A 21511-nucleotide genomic window follows, 5' to 3' on the forward strand; every position below is an offset into this window, starting at 1 on the left:
TTTTACGTTTTACCCCACGATTATAAAATAGTATTTTTATAAGTAATTTCCCTATGGAATGATTGATTTAAATTATGTCAAATTATTACAAAGTTTATTTAAAAAATTATTATATATTTATTCATTCATATATTCATAATCGAAAAATAATATCTAAAATCTTGATCAAAATATTATTATATTAATTTTTCGATTGATTCAAAAAAAATAATAGATTAATTATTAAAATTTAATTACTTTTTTTTTTTATTTATTTTATTTATTATTTTTAAAAAATGATAGTACACACTCTTAATTTAAAATTTGAAATTAAAGGTGTGCACTATTACTTTTAAGGGAGTATTTTGATACAAATGTTTTTTAATAATTGAATATTTAAATTAATTTATTCGTTTCTTAAACATTATTTAAAAATTCTATATTGTACATGTTGGTTTGTTTTAAAACTAACTAGTATTCATTTACTATTTATATTTGGTTTTTGCTTTATTTTGAAAAATAATTTTAATTCCAACCAAACCTCCTTAAAAAGATTTTCAAAATTTAAAAGAAATTATCTTTTAATTTATTTAAAATATCAAAGAACAAATATTTAAAAAAACAAATATTTAAAAAAAAAAAAAAGTATAAAAGAAAATTTTTTTAAGGTTATTTAAATATAAAACAATTATCATTTAATTATTTATTTATTAAACTTAAGCTTTATTAATTTCCTCATTTTTATAACTAACTTTTTTAAAATAACTTTTTCTCTTGTGATTCCTGTCAATTAATATTTATTAATTTATTTATTTATTTATATTTTTATTATTTATTTAAAACTTATAATTTATAGTTAATTTATTTATTACTTAGTTTTTACAATTATTTATAATTTATTTATTTATTTTATTAAAATTTTTTATTTTCAATAATTTATTTATTTATTTATTTATTATTTATTATTTATTATTAATTATTTATTTCTTATCTATTATTTATTATTTATTTTTCTTTTACTCTATTCCCAAAATGTTATTTAGTAAGTATTAATTATCCTTATACATAAATATAAAAATTTATATTAATATTTTTTTTTTTATTATAGAATCAATCATTTCTTTAACCGCTTCACCAAAAAACAAAATTAGCTCCATTAGTAACAATAATTACGACAATACTTTATCTTTAGCCGAAAATAAAGTTGAAGCCAACACAAGTAAACAAATTAATTACTTTTATACCAGACCTTCCATGTATACATTTTAAAGTTTCTTTTTCTATTCTATTTATTAAAAATATATAATTTATTATAATGTAAAAAATATTATTAATAAAAAATATTATTGACCTTTGTAAATAATTAAATCTGGTCATTTAATTTATTTTAATTTTAATTATGGTATTTGCCTACCTAAAAATTTATTTTTTTATTTTTTTATTTATTTTTTTATTTTTTTTAATTTTTTTGGAAAATAAAAATAACTAAAATTTTTTCATTTTATTTTAAATAAAATGAAATCAAAAATATTTATATTGTTTATATTAAATTTTATATTTTCAATAGGGTTTTCATCAAATGTTTATAATAGTAATATAAAATTAACAACAATAGCGAATGTGGAAACTTTCCCAAACCGATTTTTGAAAATTGGAGATTCGAAACAAAGCGAAACTATTCAATTTAAAATTCTTTTAAAACAAGTAGGTGATATTTATTTATAAAATTTAAATAAATAAATTAGATTTTAATATAGTTTAATTAATAAAGAAAAATTTAAATATTTTAGAGGATAAATTTTGGGATATTTCATCACCCAAATCAGAAAACTATGGAAAGTTTTTAAATGAAAAAGAAATTGATTCGATAATAGCACCCAATGAAGAAGATATTCAAGATGTTTTAAATTGGTTAGTTGATAATGAAATAGAAAAGAACGGAATTACATGTTATTCAGATTATATAAAAGTAGAAGCCAGTGTAAAGAAAGCATCAAAGTTATTTAACACCAAATTTTCAGATTATATATCAACTAGAACTTTAAATAGGAGAATTAGAATTGATGGTCCTGCATGGGTTCCTGAATCAATTAGTGAAAAAATTCATCTTATTTTAGGTTTATCAGATTTTATTGAGGATCATAAAAAGACTAAATTAAATATAAATAGAAATTTAAAAGATGATTCAATGTTAATAACACCCGATGTAATTAGGAAATACTATGGAGTTAGCGACGAAATAGGTACAAATTTGAGCAATATTCAATCAGTTGGGTCACAGCATAGTGTATATAGTGAAGGTGCACTAGAGTATTTCGAACAACAATACAACTTAAATCCATCACGAATTATTACAAACAATATGGAAAATTGCTTACCAGGAGGTTGTGACCAATTAGAGCCAAATATTGATATTCAGTACCTATCATCAATGGGAAATAATATTACAACACTATATTATCAATTAACCTATGACGAGTGGGTTCTAGATTGGGCTTTAAATGTTCAATCTTTTGTTCCATTTCCTTTAGTTTCATCACTTAGTTATGGGTTTGGCGAGTTTGATGTATGTGCGGTGGTTCCTAACAATTGTAGCTCTCTTGGAATAGATTCGGTCGGGTACATAAACAGAACAAATATAGAGTTTCAAAAACTTGGATTACGGGGAATGTCTATATTGGTTAGCAGTGGTGATGAGGGGTGTCTTGGTTTTTATTCATCAAGTGGTAATTGCCCATTAGATACCTCCAACTATTGTCCTCTAGGTGGGTGTAAATATACGACTACATTTTGTCCATCTATTACAATATCATTGTCAAATGGAAGCGAATGCTTCTTTCCAATGGGGTATGGTAATGATACTTGTTTTAACTTGTTTTTAAATTCAAACTATTCTGATTCTATTAATAACTTCATAGAATCAAACAACGACGATCAATGTACCACCACAATCGATAGAGACTCTAGAAACAATCCACACTTTTACACAAGCTGTTCGTGTGACTCTTTAATTCCATATTATGACGAAGAGCTCGAATTAAAAATTATCAGTTTCGAATTTGACCCGGAAGCTGGTCGCTTATTTGATTTAGAGTTTCCTGGTTCATCGCCTTATATCACATCAGTAGGAGCTACACAAATTTTATCAATGACCGAACCGGAAATCGTTTGCTCTATTACCACTGGCGCAATTATAGTTAGTGGTGGTGGATTTTCTGCAACCCAACCCCAGCCATCATATCAAGCATCAGCTGTCTCGAAATACCTCGAAAATGGGGCATCAACATTGCCACCATCATATTCATTCAATCCATCCAACAGAGCAGTACCAGACATAACATTAGCAGGTCATAGCTATTCAATTGCTAATAGTGTAAATCAATCATCGAATGAATGCCCATGCGAATTATCATCGGTCGATGGCACATCATGTTCAGCTCCTTCTGCAGGTGGTATTTTTTCATTAATTAATGACCACCTTTTAAACTCTAATAGATCACCTTTAGGGTTCCTAAATCCATTACTATATCAAGCTGCAATCGAGCAACCAAATGTTTTCAATGATATCACTGTTGGTAATATCAAATGTAATGGTGTCTATTGTTGCGAGTATGGTTACTCTGCAACACCTGGTTATGATTGTGCAAGTGGCTTAGGTTCGATTAATTATCAAAATTTAAAAGATTATATTTTATTAATAAAAAAATAAAAAAATATAATAATAATAATAACCAATTGTAATTTAAATCGTTAATTACTAAAAAAAAATAACTAAAGTTTATTTGTTGTTTATTAATGGGTATATCTTCCTTTTAAACGTAAAAAGTAATATCCTAAACCATAAACACCTCCTGCAAGATGACCAATATGACAGATACCTGTTCTTGATTTATATACTTCGTGGTAGATGTCATAAGCAAAGAAACCACCAACAGCTACAATGGCTGGAATTGGAATGACACCATATAAATTTAAAATTGCCTTTGGAAATAGACAAGCAAATGTTGCCATAACACCATAAATAGCGCCACTAGCACCCAATGCTTTTTGATTTGAACGTTGTAAAGAATATTGATATTGATTAGTATTTCTACCAAAAAAGTCAAATTTATGGCCATTGGCTTGGTCTCTATAATATTTTTGTAAAAATAGAAAACCTAAACCTGAAGCAATACCAGAAGCCATATATAAACCAAAGAATGATGATGCACCAATTGTACTTAAAACCATTGGACCAATTGTGTATAAACCAACCATATTAAATAAAAAATGACCAAAAGATTTATGTGCAAAGAAACTTGTAATTAATGTCAATGGTTGACTAAAAAAATTATCTAAACTTAACAAAAATCCTCTATCTATTTGACGTTGAAATGAATAATCATCATTACTATTAATATACACTGTATTATCATTATAGAATAAAAAAAGGGTATTAGTATATATATAGGTTTTTAAATAATTAGTAAAATATCGAACCTACAAAATGCAGCAGTATTGATACCAATGAGTACATAGATTATATTTGAAGTTTTTGTAGAATTGAAATATCTTTCTTTTTGTTCTCTACTCCAACTTTTATCATTAAATTCAAATTGTAATTTACTATTAACATTATTATTGCTATTATTATTTTCAAATTTATTGTTGTATTGATTTTTAGAATGTTTACTATTAAATGATCTTTTGAAAAAGCTTTTGATGTTATTAGTATTTATGGCATTGGTGGTTTGAAATGATTTTGATTTAAATAAACCATTTGATTGATTTGATGTTATGTTTGATAATTTAATTTCATTTATTAAAAACTTTAATGTATAACTATTGTTATTTATAAATTTAATCTTGTTCATTGTTAAATATATTGATGTTGTCAAAATGGAAAAAAAAAATGAAAAAAAAAAAAAAAAGTAAAAAAAAATGAAATTTGCAAAAAATTAAAAAAAATTAAAAAAAATTAAATGAAATATATAAATTAAAAATTAAAAAAAAAGAAATATATAAATTTAATTTTTATTGATATACTTTAATTTTAATTTATTTCATTTAATTAAAGAAATATATAAAATAGTTAATTAAAATTTTTTTTTTTTTTAAATTTTTTTTTCATATATAAATGCAACTGTGTTTCAGAGTCAATTGACCTTGCATTAAGGTCTATTTCAGATGAAAGCAATAGTAATAATAGTAAAAATAATAATAATAATAATTTTAGCGACATCTCAATCATTTACAAATACTCATCATTTAAATAAAATCATGGAGATTGACTTTGAAGAATATCAAATTAAAAAAGAAAATCAACTTGATATCAGCATGACGATCACAATGATCATAAATGTGAAGATAGTCAAGGTAATGTAAATATTAAAGATCAAGAGGACGATGAAGATAGTGGTAAAAATAAATCTAGTAGTGATAATATTATAGATATAGAAAGCGCAGATTGTGGTAAAGCTGCTATAACAGCCCATCAAATAATAACAGCAATGGTATTCATATTAGTAAAAACGAAGGTGATATTATAGTTATTGGGGAAGCAAATAATAGTGGTAGCAAATCAAAATTAACCATAACGACATTTATAGCATTAACAATACACTCATTTGAGGATGGCGTTGAAATATCAAGTGCTTTTTCGTCATCACAACACGTTGGGCTTTGGCTATTATAATACATAAAATCCCGATGGTTTAGTATTATCATCAATTATTTTATCACAAAAGAAATTTTTAAGTCCAATCGGCGGTGGAAATGTATGTATATTGCAAAAACAGCAAATCAAAAATGGAATCATTAAATTCCAAATAAAATTCACTTTAAATTTTAAAATTTTAAAATTTTTTATATGAATTTTTTTAATTTTTTCTCTATTTTTAGTTTATTTTTTTTTTTCCTATAGCTTCGCTAGTTCTAAAAAAAGTGAAAAGTGCTCCTCCATGAATTTTGTAATATTGTGTTCCATAATCCAAAACTCAAAGAATATAAATAAAAAATAATATATTAGCTATAAAATTTTAAATAATCTTTAAAATAAATATTTTAATAATATTTTTATTTATTTTAACTCAAAATCATATTTTTTATTTATTGTCACAAAAAAACATTTTGCTTTTTTTTTTAAAAATTTATTAAAAAAAATTTATAAGAAAATTTTTTTTTTCTTCAACTTTAAGGATTAAAAAAAAAATTTTTTACATTTTATTTAAAAAATTCAATTTATAAAAAAGAAATGTTAATTTTATTCATTAATTTTTATACCAACAATGAATAAACTACTATCATCTCTAATTAACTTTCGCGTAAATGAAGAGTTAGAAAACAGCTATAATATTAGAGATAGGTAAGTATAATACAATATAATACAATACATAAAATAAATATAAATAATAAATTAATTAAAAGCATATTAATTAGTTTTTTCTCTTTTTAACTATTTATTATAGATTATTATATAGAGTTTGGAATAATATATTTTTAAGAAATGAAATTCATAAACATATTTTAAAGTTTATTAAACATAGTGTTGAAGATCTTGATATATCAGGTTATAGCAAGTTTAAAGATAAATCATATATAACAACACTTAACTGGCGTGGTGATCCACTACCAGATAAAGATGAATATCCACCATTTTTGACAAATTTATATTTGCACGGTTCTTCTATAATGCTAACTCTAACAACTTTACCAAACACAATTACTACACTCACATTCGATTATTGTTTTAACCAAGTAATTCCACCCGGCACATTACCAAATAGTCTCACAACACTCACATTCGGTCAAGATTTTGACCAAGTAGTTCTACCCGGCACATTACCAAATAATCTCACAACACTCAAATTCGGTAGTCGTTATAAGCATGTAGTTCTACCCGGCACATTACCAAATAGTCTCACAAAACTCACACTCGGTGATTTAATCAAAATAGTTCGACCCAACACATTACCAAATAGTCTCACAACACTCAAATTCGGTTATTATTTTAACAAAGCAATTCTACCCTGCACATTACCAAATAGTCTCACAAAACTCACATTCGGTGATTGTTTTAATCGAGCAATTCTACCCGGCACATTATCAAATAGTCTCACAACACTCACATTCGGTCATAATTTTGACCAAGTAGTTCTACCCAACACATTCCCAAATAGTCTCACAACACTCAAATTCGGTAGTCGTTATAAGCATGTAGTTCGACCCGGCACATTACCAAATAGTCTCACAAAACTCACATTCGGTGATTGTTTTAATCAAGCAATTCTACCCGGCACATTACCAAATAGTCTCACAACACTCACATTCGGTCAAAATTTTAACCAAGTAGTTCTACCCGGCACATTACCAAATAGTCTCACAACACTCACGTTCGGTTATAAATTTAACCAAGTAATTCTACCCGGCACATTACCAAATAGTCTCACAACACTCACATTCGGTCAAAATTTTAACCAAGTAGTTCTAGCCGGCACATTCGATTATTGTTTTAACCAAGTAATTCTACCCGGCACATTACCAAATAGACTCACATTCGGTCGTAGATTTAACCAAGTAATTCCACCTGGCACATTACCAAATAATCTCACAACACTCACATTCGGTGATTGGTTTAACCAAGTAATTCCACCTGGCACATTACCAAATAGTCTCACAACACTCACATTCGGTCAAAATTTTAACCAAGTAGTTCTACCCAACACATTACCAAATAGTCTCACAACACTCACACTCGGTGATTTGTTTAATCAAGTAATTCCACCCGGCACATTACCAAATAGTCTCACAACACTCACGTTCGTTTATTGTTTTAACCAAGTAGTTCTACCCGGCACATTACCAAATAGACTCACAACACTCACGTTCGTTTATAAATTTAACCAAGTATAATAATTAATACATTTATATAAGTTGAAATTTTTATAAATAATTCTTACTTAAAATCATTTTTGAAATTGTACTATATTGTTTTTTATTAAACTTTTTTTTTGGTTTTATTATTTGTTTAATTAATGAATTGTTGAATTAATGAATTAATAAAAAAAAAAAAAATGACCAAAACAAAATAAAATAAAATAAAAATTAAAATAAAAATTTAAATAAAAATTTAAATATTAAAAAAATAAAAGAAATTCTCAATGCAACTTTATTTATAAAAATAAATAAATAAATAAATAAAAAAATAAATAAAAAAAAAAATTTGTGTAAATACTTTTTTTTTTAAGTATATATTAAATAAATAATTAATTAAATATTATTATATTAAAATTATTGCCATTTATATATAATTCAGTTAATAATGATATATATAATAGGATATGTTTTATTTATTATAATAAAAAGGGGATTATTGAAAATCCCACCAACATTTATATCAAATAGAGAATATAAAATGATAAAATATAGAATTGTTTAATTATAATTATAATAAAAATTTAAATTTTTTTTTATTTTTTTTAAATTTTTTTTTTATGTGGTGTGTTGTTATATAGCTATTAAATTCTAATCACTACCAAATGTGATTGTTACAGATTTACATTTAATTGTACAAAAAAGGAATACCTAGTTTGGATATTTTAAATATAATTAAGGAAATAGTTGTAGATTATTCAAATAAAAAAATTTCAATTAAATTTTTTTTTCTCTTTTCTATAAATAGTTTTTTTTTAAAAAAAATTCTTTTAATTCAAGCTAAATCAATCAAGTCAATTGTGTCCATAAAAGCTTAATTTCTCGTAGCCAGTCCACTCCAGCTTTGCCAGTCCACTACAGCTTTGCCAAACCTTGCTAGCTTACTTTTTTTTTTTTAATTATTATTTTTTTTTTTTTTATTTAATTTTTTTTAAATAATTTTTTTTTTTTTTTAAATAATTTTTTATAATTATATATATATATTTTATATTTAACCCTCACCTTTCACTCTGGGTTATATCATATTTATCTAAAATGGGTATTTCATTTTCAAAAAAAGTAAGTATCTTTTATATATATAATATACATTAAAAACAAAAGAAATAAATATTAACCATAGTTTTATTTGTATTCAGAAAAACAATATCGAAGAATTTTTAGCAATGGATTCCAAAATTGCGGATATGGAGTCCAAAATTAAAAGCTCAAAAGATTTTCATAATAGCTTATTTTGGAAATTTATTTTTTATAGTTTAATAGTAGAATTTTTTTTATTATTAATTTCATATATCCAATCTCATTCATTCAATACATTGATTGAAAAATCAATGTGCTATGGATACTCCTTTTTATTCTTTATAATGTAAGTAATTCATTTTAAATATATTTATTATTATATAAAATTGGAATTAACATTTTTCATTTTAGAATTTGCTCCTTAGCTATATTATATAAATTTTTATTCGAATCTTTAATAGAAATTTATGAGGATAAATTAGAGAGTTTAAATATCGGTATGGAAATATTATTAGGTGATGGAAACCTTGAAGCCGATATTAATAAAATCAAAAAAATAATAGAGATATATGAAAAAAGAAGTAGGTATAAGATAGTAATAATATATTATAATTGTAGTGTCTAACTTTTTTTTAGAATTAAATAGGGTTCAGATAGAGAAACAACATCAAGAACCACAACAACCACAACAACCACAACAACCACAGCAGCCAGATGAACCACAACAACCAAAACAATCAGAACAACAGGAACAACAAAACAGCATTGTTAATAACAACATTAACAAAAAAAGTAATCTTTCTGAATCATTTTTTTTAGAAAAAATTAAATACGATTTGGTTTCAGAAGATAATAATAACAAATTCTTGGAGGCATTAATTGTCATTAATAATAGTTTATCTAAGGGCAATTTTTTCAGAGGTTTAGAAACTCAACAACTTGACCTCCTCATAAATAATGTTGTTAACTTTGCTGTTTATTACGAAAAGGTATCCGATGAAGTTAAAGCTATTAGTAGTCTAATAGTTTCAAAAATATTAGCTGAGGTATATTTCAATCCAAACATTAAAATAGAACATATAGAAATTGTTGGATTATATAAAAAACAGCTATATAGAATCGTTGCCAGATGTAATATGTATAGACACTATGAAGTACAAGGGGCTGTATCAGTATTTAAAGAATTTGCAAGGGCCCTCCATAACAATATTGTATGGATAATTAAAGAAAAACATGACGTTGAATTAGTTGACATGGTTCGGTGTGCAGCTTTAGATCTCTTTGAAGGGTTAGAGAGTCTAAGTTTTCACGAATCATACCATAAATTGCACAAAGATACCCATTCTATTATTTGCAGCTATGTTTATTTTGCAAGTGAAAACGTCCTTTCTGAACACTCAAAAAGATACAAGGATATTATAAATAATTGGGGTTTTATGTAACCACTTTATATTTATACAAGTTATAGTTTGGTGAATGTATATTATTTTCTGTTTAGTTAAAAGTAACCAAGGTAATATATTTTTATATTTTTATTTAATATTAAACTCTTTTTTAATATTTTAATATTTATTATATTTAGATTATAACTTTTTCCCTTTATGCTATCTTTAAATTGTTTTTGTCTATACGTAGTTGTTTTTCTAAATCGTTTTGGTGTTAACTCCCTCACTTCCGTTCCTGCTGAAATCAAAATCCCTTCAAATTTCATAATGTTGTTGTTGTTTTTCCAAAATAATTCTACTATTAAACCAATTTGTTGTATACCCACACACTATATTCATTCCCACAACCCATTTTATAACCACTCATAACCAATATTATTTAAATTAAATAATTGTATTTCTAAATTTTCAATATTTATTTTATAACACTGTATTATATTTTTTAATTTACACGGCAGATTCAAACAATAATCAGAAAGTAAGTAAATAATCATATAGTCATAAAACAATAACAAATAGAATTTGGTGCCTTAAAATATTATGGAAAAGATTAACTAACCAATTTAATTTTTATTTTTCAGATAGCTTGACCAACCAATAGATATCAAATACCTGCAAAATCTGCCCATACTTATTTAAGTGAACAGGTGTCTCTTTACCGAATCAAAATATATCACCTCACTCAAATATAACATCCTAGTGCAATTCAATTGCTTATGTTCCAACCCATTTATCTCCATTTAAAATATTTGTTACCAATGATTTAGAATCAAAACAAAAAGGAGATGCTTTTATCTAGTGGTTTAAAAGATAGTTTTGGTTCAAACCAATCCCCAGCGAAGTTAGTACAGGTAGAAGATATACATGGTGTTATTTCGGGAAAAAAGGACTATCAATCGTAGCCTATTTGTTTATTCCAACACAATTTACAGCAACCAATCAAGAAGACACCAATCAAACTTTTCAATCTAATCAGCTTTTTGATGAATATCGAATTTGTTCTGGCCAAGCAAATTTGGTAAATAGTCAAATAGTTCTAGATGAAAAGATTTGGTATTTCTTATCCCACACACCTCCTGTCTATTAAATTCCGGCATGGTTTTTTGAAATTAGAAAAAAACATTGAAGCCAAACCTCCACATAAATTAATCATACTAAAATAAAATATTAAAATAATAAAATCAAAATAGATAAAAGTGTGGATAATTAAATAAAGTAAAAAAAAGCATATTATTTTTTTTTTTTTTTTAATTTTAAAATTTTTTTTTTTATATTTTTTCATTTTTTTTTATTTTTTTAATTTTCAAATTTCAAATAAACGAATAATCATATATACAATGAATAAAAAACAACAACAATTAGAGGATCAAAGACTACAAAAAGAACGTATAGAGTCTATTAAATACTATGAAGAGTTTATAAATGATACATTACAAGTCGATTTGGAAAGGGTTATAGGGGAAAGAGAAAAAATAATGGAAAATTTAGAAAACTAGTAAGTTTAAACAATAATATTAAACTATAACAATAGAAACAAGAAAAAATAACCACAAACTATAATAGTACTAACATTATATATATGCATATATAACAACAGTTTAGAATTAAAAAGTAATATAGAGTTAATCGAAGAAAATAAAATGGAGTCAATGAAAACAATGATAAATTTAGGTTCGGAATGTTATGCAAAAGCAAGAGTGTAAATATAATATAAACTTTCTTTATTACCATAATATTGTTATTATATATAGAAACTAATTTATTTTTTTTAGACCAGATACAAAATATATTTATGTAAATATAGGATTAGGTGTGCATGTTAGATATACTTTAAAAGAAGCATTAAATTTTATTGATGAAAAGGAATCATTTTTAAATACAAGAATAGAAACATTAACAAAAAGAATTAATCAAGTTAAAACAAAAATAGATTTAGTTCAAAAGGGCATTCAAGATTTAAAAAGTCTTGACGAAATATCGGCACCTATGTAAAAGCAATTAATGAACAGATGCAAAAGATAAAATAAACAAATAAATAAATAATGTATATAAAATTTTTTTAAATATAAAAAAAAAGAGTTATTTATTTTATTATTGTTATTATATATTAAAAGAATATTAAATTTTCATGAAAATTATACAGAAATACATATTTTTTGGATATGTATAAGATGTTGATTAAAAAAAAGAGTTATGATTTTCTAAATATGTTTAATTCTTTCTGGAAAGTCCTGGGTAAAAAAAAGCTCCAGCGCTTCTAGAGTTGTTTGTTTGTGGTGGTGGAGATGGAGATGGGGATGGTTCATCTAAATGGCTATTAACATGAGCATTAATTTCATTCTCTGGGTATTTATTTCCACACATTGGGCATTGATGGAGAACACTAGATGTTGGCTGTTGTGGTGTTTGGATTGGTCTGGTTTGTTGTGGTGGTTGTTGAACTTGATATTGTGAACCACTTAATGATGGTGATGATGTAACTGGTCTATATTGTTGTTGTTGTGATTGGCTTGGTTGTTGTTGACCTGGTTGTTGTTGTTGTTGACCTGGTTGTTGTTGACCTGGGCCTGGATATAATGAGGAAATGAATGAGCTATTTTGAACTGGCATTACCATTGGTTGTCCAACTGGTGGTTTGTTATTTGGTTGTTGTGGTTGTTGTTGGAAACTTGGTGGTGCTAAATTAAATATTATTAGTAAACAATTTTTTTCAATAATTTTCTTTAGTTTTAAAGACTTACCATCTCTTACAAATTGACTATTGTTTGCTTGTGGGCTGTAGTTTGGTTGTGGAGATTGTGGTTGTGGGGGTTGTTGTGGTTGTGGAGGTTGTTGTGGTTGTGGAGGTTGTTGTGGAAGTGGTTGATAGGTAAATGGAATGTTTTTAACTTGGAATGGTGGTTGGAATGTATAAATTGGTTGTTGAACTTGTTGTGGTTGTGATTGTTGTTGTTGTGGTTGTTGTTGTTGTGATTGTTGTTGTGATTGTTGTTGTTCAGAAAAGTGTGGTGGGAAACCATTATTTGGAGCAAGATGTTGATATTGTGGTTGTTGAACTTGTTGGTGTTGTTGTGGTTGTGTTTGTTGGGGTTGTGATTGTGATTGTTGTGGTTGTTGCTGTTGCTGTGGTTGTTGTCTTTCTAATAATAATTTTTGTTCTTCTTTTAATAATTTAACTTCTGATTCTAATTCAGAAATTTTTGATTGATTAGCTTGTACTACAGTAAGAATTTCTTTAAGCATACTTTCAATACTGGTATAATTCTTTTGAATTTGATTAAATTGTTGTACAGTTTCATTATTATTATTATTATTATTATTATTACTGCTAATACTATTTGTATGAGTAAAAGCATTATTTAAATATGGAGATTTAAGTTGGGTTGGATAGCTAAAAGTAGTTGGTAACTGATATGGTTGTGAGCCATTAGATAAAGATGATGTTGGTGATGTTTGTGATGTTTGTGATGTTTGTGGAGATTGTGATGGTTGGGATGGTTGTTCAACAGATGAGCTTGGCGAATGAGCAGGTGATAAGGTTTGAGAAGTATTAGATGTAGTGGTAGTTGTTGTAGTAGTGTTAATTGTTATATCATTATTGATACTATCATTATTATTACTGCTACCAACTGATGCAACTATACTATTATAATCTGAATTGTTTTCAGTAATGTCTCTATCTTCTTGAGTCATATTATTATTGTTATTATTTGGATAAGGTGGTGCAAATGTAAAGTCTTCAGATGGATTAGTATTTTTGGTATTGTTATTGGCTGGTGAGTTATTTATGCTATTATTATCTGAAACACTATTATTTTGAAATTCTTGAAGTAAGCTATAAAGATCAGGGTTATTCATCTATTTATTTTTAAAAAAACTATAAAAAAAATATATTGTATAAAAACTATTATGTACAAAATTAAATTGACAAAATAAAAAAGAGAATTTATTTATTAATGAATGAATAATATAATAAATAAAATTTTATTTTTCGGTGTGTGAGTAAATTTTTTTTCTTTTTATGTGTATATGTGTGTTAAATTATGTGTATTTAAGTGTTGAAAAAAAAATAATAAAATAAAAAAAAAAAAAATAATTAAAAAATAAAAAATAAAAAATTTAATTTAATTATTTTTTATTTTTTTTAATTTTTTGAGTTTTAAAAAAAAAAAAAAAAATAAAAATATAAGGAAAAAAAAATTAACTTAAAAAAAAAAGATAAATCAATTAATTTTTTTTTTTTTTTATTAGAATCTTAAAAAATAAAAAAAATAAAAAATTAAAAAAGGAAAAAGGAAAAAAAAAAAAGAAAATTTCAAATAATTCTAAAAAATGTACAGTAATTTAAAAAAATAATAAATTTTATTTTTTATAATAATAATGATAAGATCATAAATAATAAAGCAAATGAAAGAGGAATTGCATTTTTGGTGGCATCACTACCATCACTATCGGTGCTTGATGTACTGTTGTTGGTACCGTTGCTAATGGAGTTGGCGCCAATGATTGGATCCCAGATAACACTTGATGGACGGGTAGCATTCAAGAAAGAGAAAATAATAAATTTGTGGGAAGATTTGCCTTTAATAATTCCAGAGATAGAGTCAGAACCAAATTTACCGTGGTCGTCATCAGTTACATTTGAATGAACGGAACATCTAATAGTAGCTTCACCATCGGTACCATTGAAAGAGGCCTCTGCGGTTCCAACCCATTGGAATGAAGCAGTAAAACCTTGTTCATCTTCGTTTTCAACTTTAATTTCATCATCGCCACTATCATCATTATGTTCACTGTCGTCGTTGCTACTGTCGTTACTATTGCTGTTGTGGCCGTGGTTATGATTGTGTTCGTATTCCATACTAAATTTGTCAACTGCATAGAATGAAAGAAGGGCAAGAGTAGAGTTTTTATCGGATGGGCCGGTGCTAATACATTTTCTATCCAACATTGTCAAGATACTGCATTTTAAGCTTTTGTCAACTGGGTTCTTAGTTTCGTCATAGTATCCATTGATAGCAATATCAATTTTAGATTGTTCAGCAGAGATGGTAGTGGAACCATTAATTTGGGATGGATGGTCAGAAATGGTAAAGTTAAATTGAACTAAACCAGTAGTACTAGTGGCAGTTACATGGAAAACAGTATAGTTTTTACCATCGCTGTCAGTTAAGGTTTCTTGGGTTTTTTCAGTTTTGTATTTTAAAGCTCCAAGGTTAACATAACCAACAAGTTCGTCCTCGTCAATTTGTAAACCTTCTTTGTTTCCATTGTCAACATACTCTACGATAAAGGTTGGAATAAAAACGGATGAAAGAGAGGCAGCACCCAAGCTTGCATTGTTTTGTCCAACAGAGGCATGGCCATGAAGATAAAACCAACTATAAGATGGATATCCAATAATATTACCGGCATCGAATCTAAATACTGATGTATCAAATTCTGCACTACCATTGTTTTTTGAAATAGTACCATTGACTGAGCCACCAGATAACAAGAAACCATTTTCATTTCCAAAATAAGAGTAGCTTCTTACTATATCATCACCTTTTCTAACAGAAACCACTTTACCTAAGTTTTTTTAAAAAAAAAAAAAAAAAAAAAAAAAAAAATTAGTACTAATTTTAAATTTATGGCTTTAAAGTGTGTTTATTCCTTACCAAAATCAAAATCGGCATAAACATAATTACTAATAAATAAAATGCATAAAAATAATATTAGTTTCATTTTTTTTTTTTTTTTCAGAACATTAAAAATATCAACAAATGAATATATAAATAAATAAATAAATAAATAATAAATAAATAAATAAATAATAAATAAATAATAAATATAGTTTTTTAAAAATAAATATAAAATAAATTAATTAATAATATAGGTTTTAAAAAAAATGTGAATTTATACTTTTTTTTTTATTTTTTTTTTTTTTTATCTCAAAAATAAAATAAATAAAAATTCAAATAATTTTTTGCAATTATTTTTAATATAAAAGTCAGTTACATTAAATTTAATTAATATATTTTAAAAGTATTATAATTTAATTTTAGGATAAATGAAAATATTAGCAAAAATGTGGTTTTTAGACCAATCTGACTAATCAAAAAAAAAAAATAAAAAAATAATTATTTTTATTATTTTTTAAAATAAAAGATAATTATAAAAATTTGTTGTGTGAGCTTTGTTGGTTATTCTTTTAATAGAATTAACATTTTTGTATATTTTTCGAACATCTTACGAAAAAAATAATAATTAAAAAATAATAAAAAAAAAAAAAAATAAAAAATCGTTGATCAAAACTGATTTGGGATTTTGATACTTTTTTATTTTTGAAAAGTAATCTATCTTTTTTATAATAAAGAACAGATGTTGATAATTGTTTTTTAAAATAATAATTATTATAAAGAACATGATTTTTTTATAATTTAAAAGATAAATAAAAAAGTAATAAATTGGAGCAGTTGTTTTTTTTTTTTTTTTTTTTTTTAATATAATTATTATTAATATTGAATTTAATATATATAAATTTTAATTATTATATTATATTTTTATTATAAATTTAATAGTTTTTTTAATTCTTTCCTATTAATGGTGAGTTTATATTAAAAACTTTTGAACTTTTCTTGGATGAAGTTAATTTTGGTGATGGAATAAGCTCGTCAGGACCGTATAATGTCACACCATTTCCTTTGTTACTGAGCTTTTTAATTTTATCGTGACTTAACCAAATGGTGACCCCACCAATAGCTAAACCTGCAAATAAGCTGGCTATTAAAAGTATTGATAAAAGCATTGGTGTTATATGATGAGTTGACTCTTTATCATTATTGTTGTTACTATTACTATTATCTGTTGATGAAGGAGATGGGGTTGGTGGAACTGGACTTGATTTTACATCACAATATGATTTCCATTCAAATGAAATAACATCTGAGAATATTTTTCTAAAGGTTGCATAGTTGCAATATTTGCCATCACAACCTGGAATTAAAACTGGTAGTTCGTTATGTTCAACTAAAATTTTAAAGTTTTCGAAATTACGATGTTTTGAATTTAGGTGATGATTGCTTGGACCTGAATTGGAGTCACTGCTACTATCGCTGGTGTCATTATCTGGTGCACAATCAAATAAAAACATTCCAATATTTGATGCATATGGTGATACTACACTGGTTCTAAAGAGTCTATTTTCAATTTGTTCTTTTGTAGCATTAGCAAACAATGGCTCTGAATCTTTATAGAGCCCTAATAAGGCGAGGAATGGTATAACAGTTTCGGCATGACCAAATCTTAAAATATTGATTGGTTCTCTATAAAGAGATTTATCTTGAGTTTTAACATATTTATCGAATCCTCCAATCATTTTTTGAAGTAGTTGTGATGCTATTTTATAGTTTACTTGGTGGCCATAACTTTTAATCCAATAGTTTGAAAGATCCTCTGCATATTCCCAATCCAAAATGTTTTGACGAGATAATAAGCTGCACCAATGATCGCTAATATTTCCAATAGACATATCATAGGCACATGATTCGATAATATTTGAAACAATACCGTTGGTTGGCATCCATATTTCTGAAAGTCCCAAACGTTCTGAAATTTCTATTGAAATATTTGGAAAGGTAAGATTCTGCCATACTAACTGTTCATTTTTATTAATTGTACCATTTTTAACTTGATCCTTATAATAGTCACATGTGTCAAAGAATCTAAGCAATTTATCTTCATTTAGTGATGCAGTTTGATGGAAAACAGGTTGAAAATCCCCACCTAATAGACCAGTTCCTTCTAATAAGCCATATGCAAATGAGGAGGCACTGATACCAGTTCTAGAGACTAATGTTGAAGAGATTTCATAGTTTTGTGGTTTATATTTCATATTTGCAAAATATTCTGGATATTTATTTAATAATCTTTTTGAAATATTATAGTGTTCAAATTGACCTTGAGTAATTAAATTACCTGCAATATCTTTTGGATAAGGTACGGTCCAATTAAAGATCCAATGAAATTGCTTTGAAATTTTATCTTGATATTGATAAATATCTGCAGCCATTTGATTTAATCTAATGATTGATGACTCTACAGGTAATCTTGAACCATGTCTTGCTAAAAGATCAATTGATACTAATTTACATTGTGGTGGTATTGATGATGCACTATCTTCACTACTACCAGCACTACCACTGTTACTATCATTATCTGAATCTTCTGTCAATTTGTAATATGGTGTTTTTGTTGACAAATGTTTGCTCAACCAATTGAAATCATAGTCTTGATATGGACCTAACCCATCATTCGAAGAAGAGGAGGTTGAGGACGTCGAAGAAGATGAAGATAATGTATTTGATTTTATTGATGGTTGAGCGTTATTTTGTGAATGTGATAATACATGGTTATAATTATTGCATATTAAAAAAATTAAAAAAACTAAAACCAATTGCTTTAAAATTTTCATTGTTTTTATTTATTATTATTATTATTTATAAAAACTAAAAATAAAACTTTTTAAAAAAACAAAGATTTAAATTTTATAAAAACAATAAAATATTAAACTGAAAAAAAAAGAGTAGAAGCAACAATAACACAAAATTTATTTTTGATGTTATTTTTAATTGTTTTTATAGTTGTGTTTAAAATTATTTTATTATTTTATAAAATTACAAAAATGAAAATAAATTAATTTAAAATGTATGTCTTTACAAAAATGAATATATAAAAAATAAAAATACAAGGGACAAAAGTGGAATGAAATTAAATATTAATTGTACAAATATAGTATGTATTGTATGTGATCTATAAATAGTGGTGGTTAGGGTGGTGAATAGGGTGATGAATAAGGTGTTTTGTGGGTATTTGTTATTAATTATATTTTATATTTATTTTTCTTTTTTAAAGATATAAAGTACTTTGTCGTTCATTAATTAAATTGTTTTTAATTATTATTACTAATGTTACTACTATTATTATTACTATTACTATTATTACTATTATTATTATTATTAATTATAAAAATACATTGAATAAAAAAAATAAAAAAATAAAAAATTATCAGATTAAATTTCTTGTGTTGGTTTTTTTTTTTTTTATTTGTGTATAAATATTTGGGTGTTTGTGTGTTTAGGGTTTAAGTTTTTTAATGGTTTTTGGTCCCCAAATAAAAATTATATTTTTTAAAAAAAAAAATAAAATTAAAAAAGATTTTTTTTTTTTTTTTTTTTTTTTATTATTTTTTTATTATTTTCTGTTTATGAAGAGGAGATCTCAATATAAATAAATTTAATTATTATTATTATTATTATTATTATTTATTTGTATTTTATGGTAAAATCTATTTGTGTGCTATGGATATTTATCAACATAAAAAATAATATTATCATGGTGGGGGTAAAAAAAAAATGTGGGATTTGTTTGGGATGTGTAAAATGTGGTTGGGGTGTTTAATATTGCTCTTTGGTGAAATGAAAAAAATAATAAAAAAAATAAAAAAAATAAAAAAAATATATAAAAAAATAATAAATAAAAGATTAAACAGATTAAAAAAGTAAGAGTATTTATAGTAATATCCTTTCAATATATTATTAACTATTAATATTCTTTTTATTGTTATGTTCTATTAAAATAAATAATTAGTGCTGTTTGTTATATTATGATATTAATGTACAAGACACTGCAACAACCATTTTAATAGATCAATATAGATAACACATTAGTTAATTACGACAAATCCCTTTAAAACTGTAACAATACAATAATTATTTTTTGTTTTTAAATAGGTATGAGTTTATTTATATCAGCATGAGCGTGTGAATAAAATAATGTAAAAAAATAATGGTATATCATTTTTTTTTTTTAATTACTCTGTTTTATCTAAATTTAGTAATAAAATTAATTAAATAAAATATTTTGGTGTTACAAATTATTGTTAGAAATTAAAACAATTGTTCATTATTTTTTTTTTTCAGTGTATTTATAAATTATTAATCTTTAAATGTATATTTATTTCTTTAATTATAGGGTAATTATTTTTTTTTGCAATTAATTAAAAAAAAAATAAAGAAATTTTATTTTATTATAATAAAATATAAATAAAGAAATAAACAACATAAATAACATAAATAATTTAATAAATAGTAATATTAGATTTTATTATAATTATAAAAAAACCTTTGGCAAAAAAAAACTGACGTTTGCCCAGGTCGCGTGTAAAATTAAAAAAAATTTCCATTTAATATTTTTTTAAAAAAATAAATAATTTAAATTATTTTTTTTTTTTGTTTTTTTTCGTAATATCCACATTTAAACAATTGTTTAAATTTATTATTAATATTTATATATAATATATTTATATGTAAAATTTTCAATTTTTCATTTTCTTCCTCTACACTTCAATAAAAATTATAATAATTAAACAATAATAAATAAATAATTAGTATTTATTTTATAATAATTAAATAATAAATAATAATAATAATGAGTTTAATAGAGGATTTAGATTCATGCATGGAATGCAATCAATGGAATGATAGTTTGTCAACATTAAGCTGCTGCAATACAAAAATATGCTCCAATTGTTTAAATAATGATTATATTAGTACACACATTTGCAATAATAGTCAACCTCAAATAGAACAACAGCAAGAGCAACAACAGCAACAACAACAACAACAAAATAGTTTAGAATACAATAAAGTTTATGAAAATTTATATTCAAGTTTTTTATCAATAAACTCAAAATTTAATATTGGTTTGGGTTCAAGTCTTAATAGTAGCTTGGGTGCATCTGCAGACGACGATGAAGATATTTCCGAAGATAATATTTTTGAACATATTCTTCTGCCAAAAGATACCCTTCAAGGTTTATCAATAAGATATAATGTATCTGTAAATGAAATAAAAAAGATTAATAATATCCATTCAGAAGAAAGACATGGCAAATTAATTTTATTAATCCCAAAAAGACCAAACCAAAACAGACAACAAAAAGAAGAAATTCTTTCAAATCAAGAACTTACCGAAAACTTAAAGAAAAACGTCATTGCACGTTATATGAAGAAATCACGTTGTTCCGACCAATCATTGGTTGAAACTTATTTAGAAAAACATTCATACCACTTTTTTAATGCTTTAGTTGATTATAATAATAATAAATTATTATATGA

The 21511-nt window shown here is 24.8% G+C and overlaps 10 protein-coding genes across 10 annotated transcripts; 6 read left to right on the forward strand and 4 right to left on the reverse strand.

Annotated features, from left to right (window-relative positions):
* Positions 1–1494: 1494 nt before the first annotated feature.
* On the forward strand, positions 1495–3688 carry DICPUDRAFT_40793 (uncharacterized protein; the record flags this gene model as incomplete). Its single annotated transcript, XM_003292537.1, has 2 exons — positions 1495–1683; positions 1751–3688. 2 exons carry the CDS (start codon positions 1495–1497, stop codon positions 3686–3688), a joined length of 2127 nt encoding a protein of 708 aa, XP_003292585.1.
* Positions 3689–3771: 83 nt separating this feature from the next.
* DICPUDRAFT_157323 (uncharacterized protein) lies at positions 3772–4832 on the reverse strand (the record flags this gene model as incomplete). Its single annotated transcript, XM_003292546.1, has 2 exons — positions 3772–4382; positions 4463–4832. The coding sequence occupies 2 exons, from the start codon at positions 4830–4832 to the stop codon at positions 3772–3774; spliced, it is 981 nt and encodes a 326-aa protein (XP_003292594.1).
* A 406-nt stretch (positions 4833–5238) lies between these two features.
* On the forward strand, positions 5239–5653 carry DICPUDRAFT_157324 (uncharacterized protein; the record flags this gene model as incomplete). Its single annotated transcript, XM_003292538.1, has 2 exons — positions 5239–5339; positions 5467–5653. 2 exons carry the CDS (start codon positions 5239–5241, stop codon positions 5651–5653), a joined length of 288 nt encoding a protein of 95 aa, XP_003292586.1.
* A 592-nt stretch (positions 5654–6245) lies between these two features.
* On the forward strand, positions 6246–7869 carry DICPUDRAFT_83201 (uncharacterized protein; the record flags this gene model as incomplete). Its single annotated transcript, XM_003292539.1, has 2 exons — positions 6246–6322; positions 6426–7869. The coding sequence occupies 2 exons, from the start codon at positions 6246–6248 to the stop codon at positions 7867–7869; spliced, it is 1521 nt and encodes a 506-aa protein (XP_003292587.1).
* Positions 7870–8925: 1056 nt separating this feature from the next.
* Positions 8926–10349, forward strand: DICPUDRAFT_83202 (uncharacterized protein; the record flags this gene model as incomplete). The annotated part of the gene is made up of 4 exons (XM_003292540.1): positions 8926–8949; positions 9027–9253; positions 9319–9488; positions 9544–10349. The coding sequence occupies 4 exons, from the start codon at positions 8926–8928 to the stop codon at positions 10347–10349; spliced, it is 1227 nt and encodes a 408-aa protein (XP_003292588.1).
* Positions 10350–11689: 1340 nt separating this feature from the next.
* DICPUDRAFT_83203 (uncharacterized protein) lies at positions 11690–12344 on the forward strand (the record flags this gene model as incomplete). Its single annotated transcript, XM_003292541.1, has 3 exons — positions 11690–11847; positions 11950–12051; positions 12125–12344. The coding sequence occupies 3 exons, from the start codon at positions 11690–11692 to the stop codon at positions 12342–12344; spliced, it is 480 nt and encodes a 159-aa protein (XP_003292589.1).
* A 69-nt stretch (positions 12345–12413) lies between these two features.
* On the reverse strand, positions 12414–14210 carry DICPUDRAFT_99392 (uncharacterized protein; the record flags this gene model as incomplete). The annotated part of the gene is made up of 2 exons (XM_003292547.1): positions 12414–13030; positions 13094–14210. 2 exons carry the CDS (start codon positions 14208–14210, stop codon positions 12564–12566), a joined length of 1584 nt encoding a protein of 527 aa, XP_003292595.1. The 3' UTR covers positions 12414–12563.
* A 477-nt stretch (positions 14211–14687) lies between these two features.
* On the reverse strand, positions 14688–16079 carry DICPUDRAFT_99393 (uncharacterized protein; the record flags this gene model as incomplete). The annotated part of the gene is made up of 2 exons (XM_003292548.1): positions 14688–15923; positions 16013–16079. 2 exons carry the CDS (start codon positions 16077–16079, stop codon positions 14722–14724), a joined length of 1269 nt encoding a protein of 422 aa, XP_003292596.1. The 3' UTR covers positions 14688–14721.
* Positions 16080–17247: 1168 nt separating this feature from the next.
* DICPUDRAFT_7448 (uncharacterized protein) lies at positions 17248–18639 on the reverse strand (the record flags this gene model as incomplete). Its single annotated transcript, XM_003292549.1, has 1 exon — positions 17248–18639. A coding segment is annotated over one exon (1392 nt), but the record flags the coding sequence as incomplete, so codon positions are not given.
* Positions 18640–20822: 2183 nt separating this feature from the next.
* Positions 20823–21479, forward strand: DICPUDRAFT_83207 (uncharacterized protein; the record flags this gene model as incomplete). The annotated part of the gene is made up of 1 exon (XM_003292542.1): positions 20823–21479. A coding segment is annotated over one exon (657 nt), but the record flags the coding sequence as incomplete, so codon positions are not given.
* Between the last annotated feature and the right edge of the window lie 32 nt (positions 21480–21511).

The sequence above is a fragment of the Dictyostelium purpureum genome (assembly GCF_000190715.1).
Source record: "Dictyostelium purpureum unplaced genomic scaffold DICPUscaffold_354, whole genome shotgun sequence".
NCBI lineage: Eukaryota > Evosea > Eumycetozoa > Dictyosteliales > Dictyosteliaceae > Dictyostelium > Dictyostelium purpureum.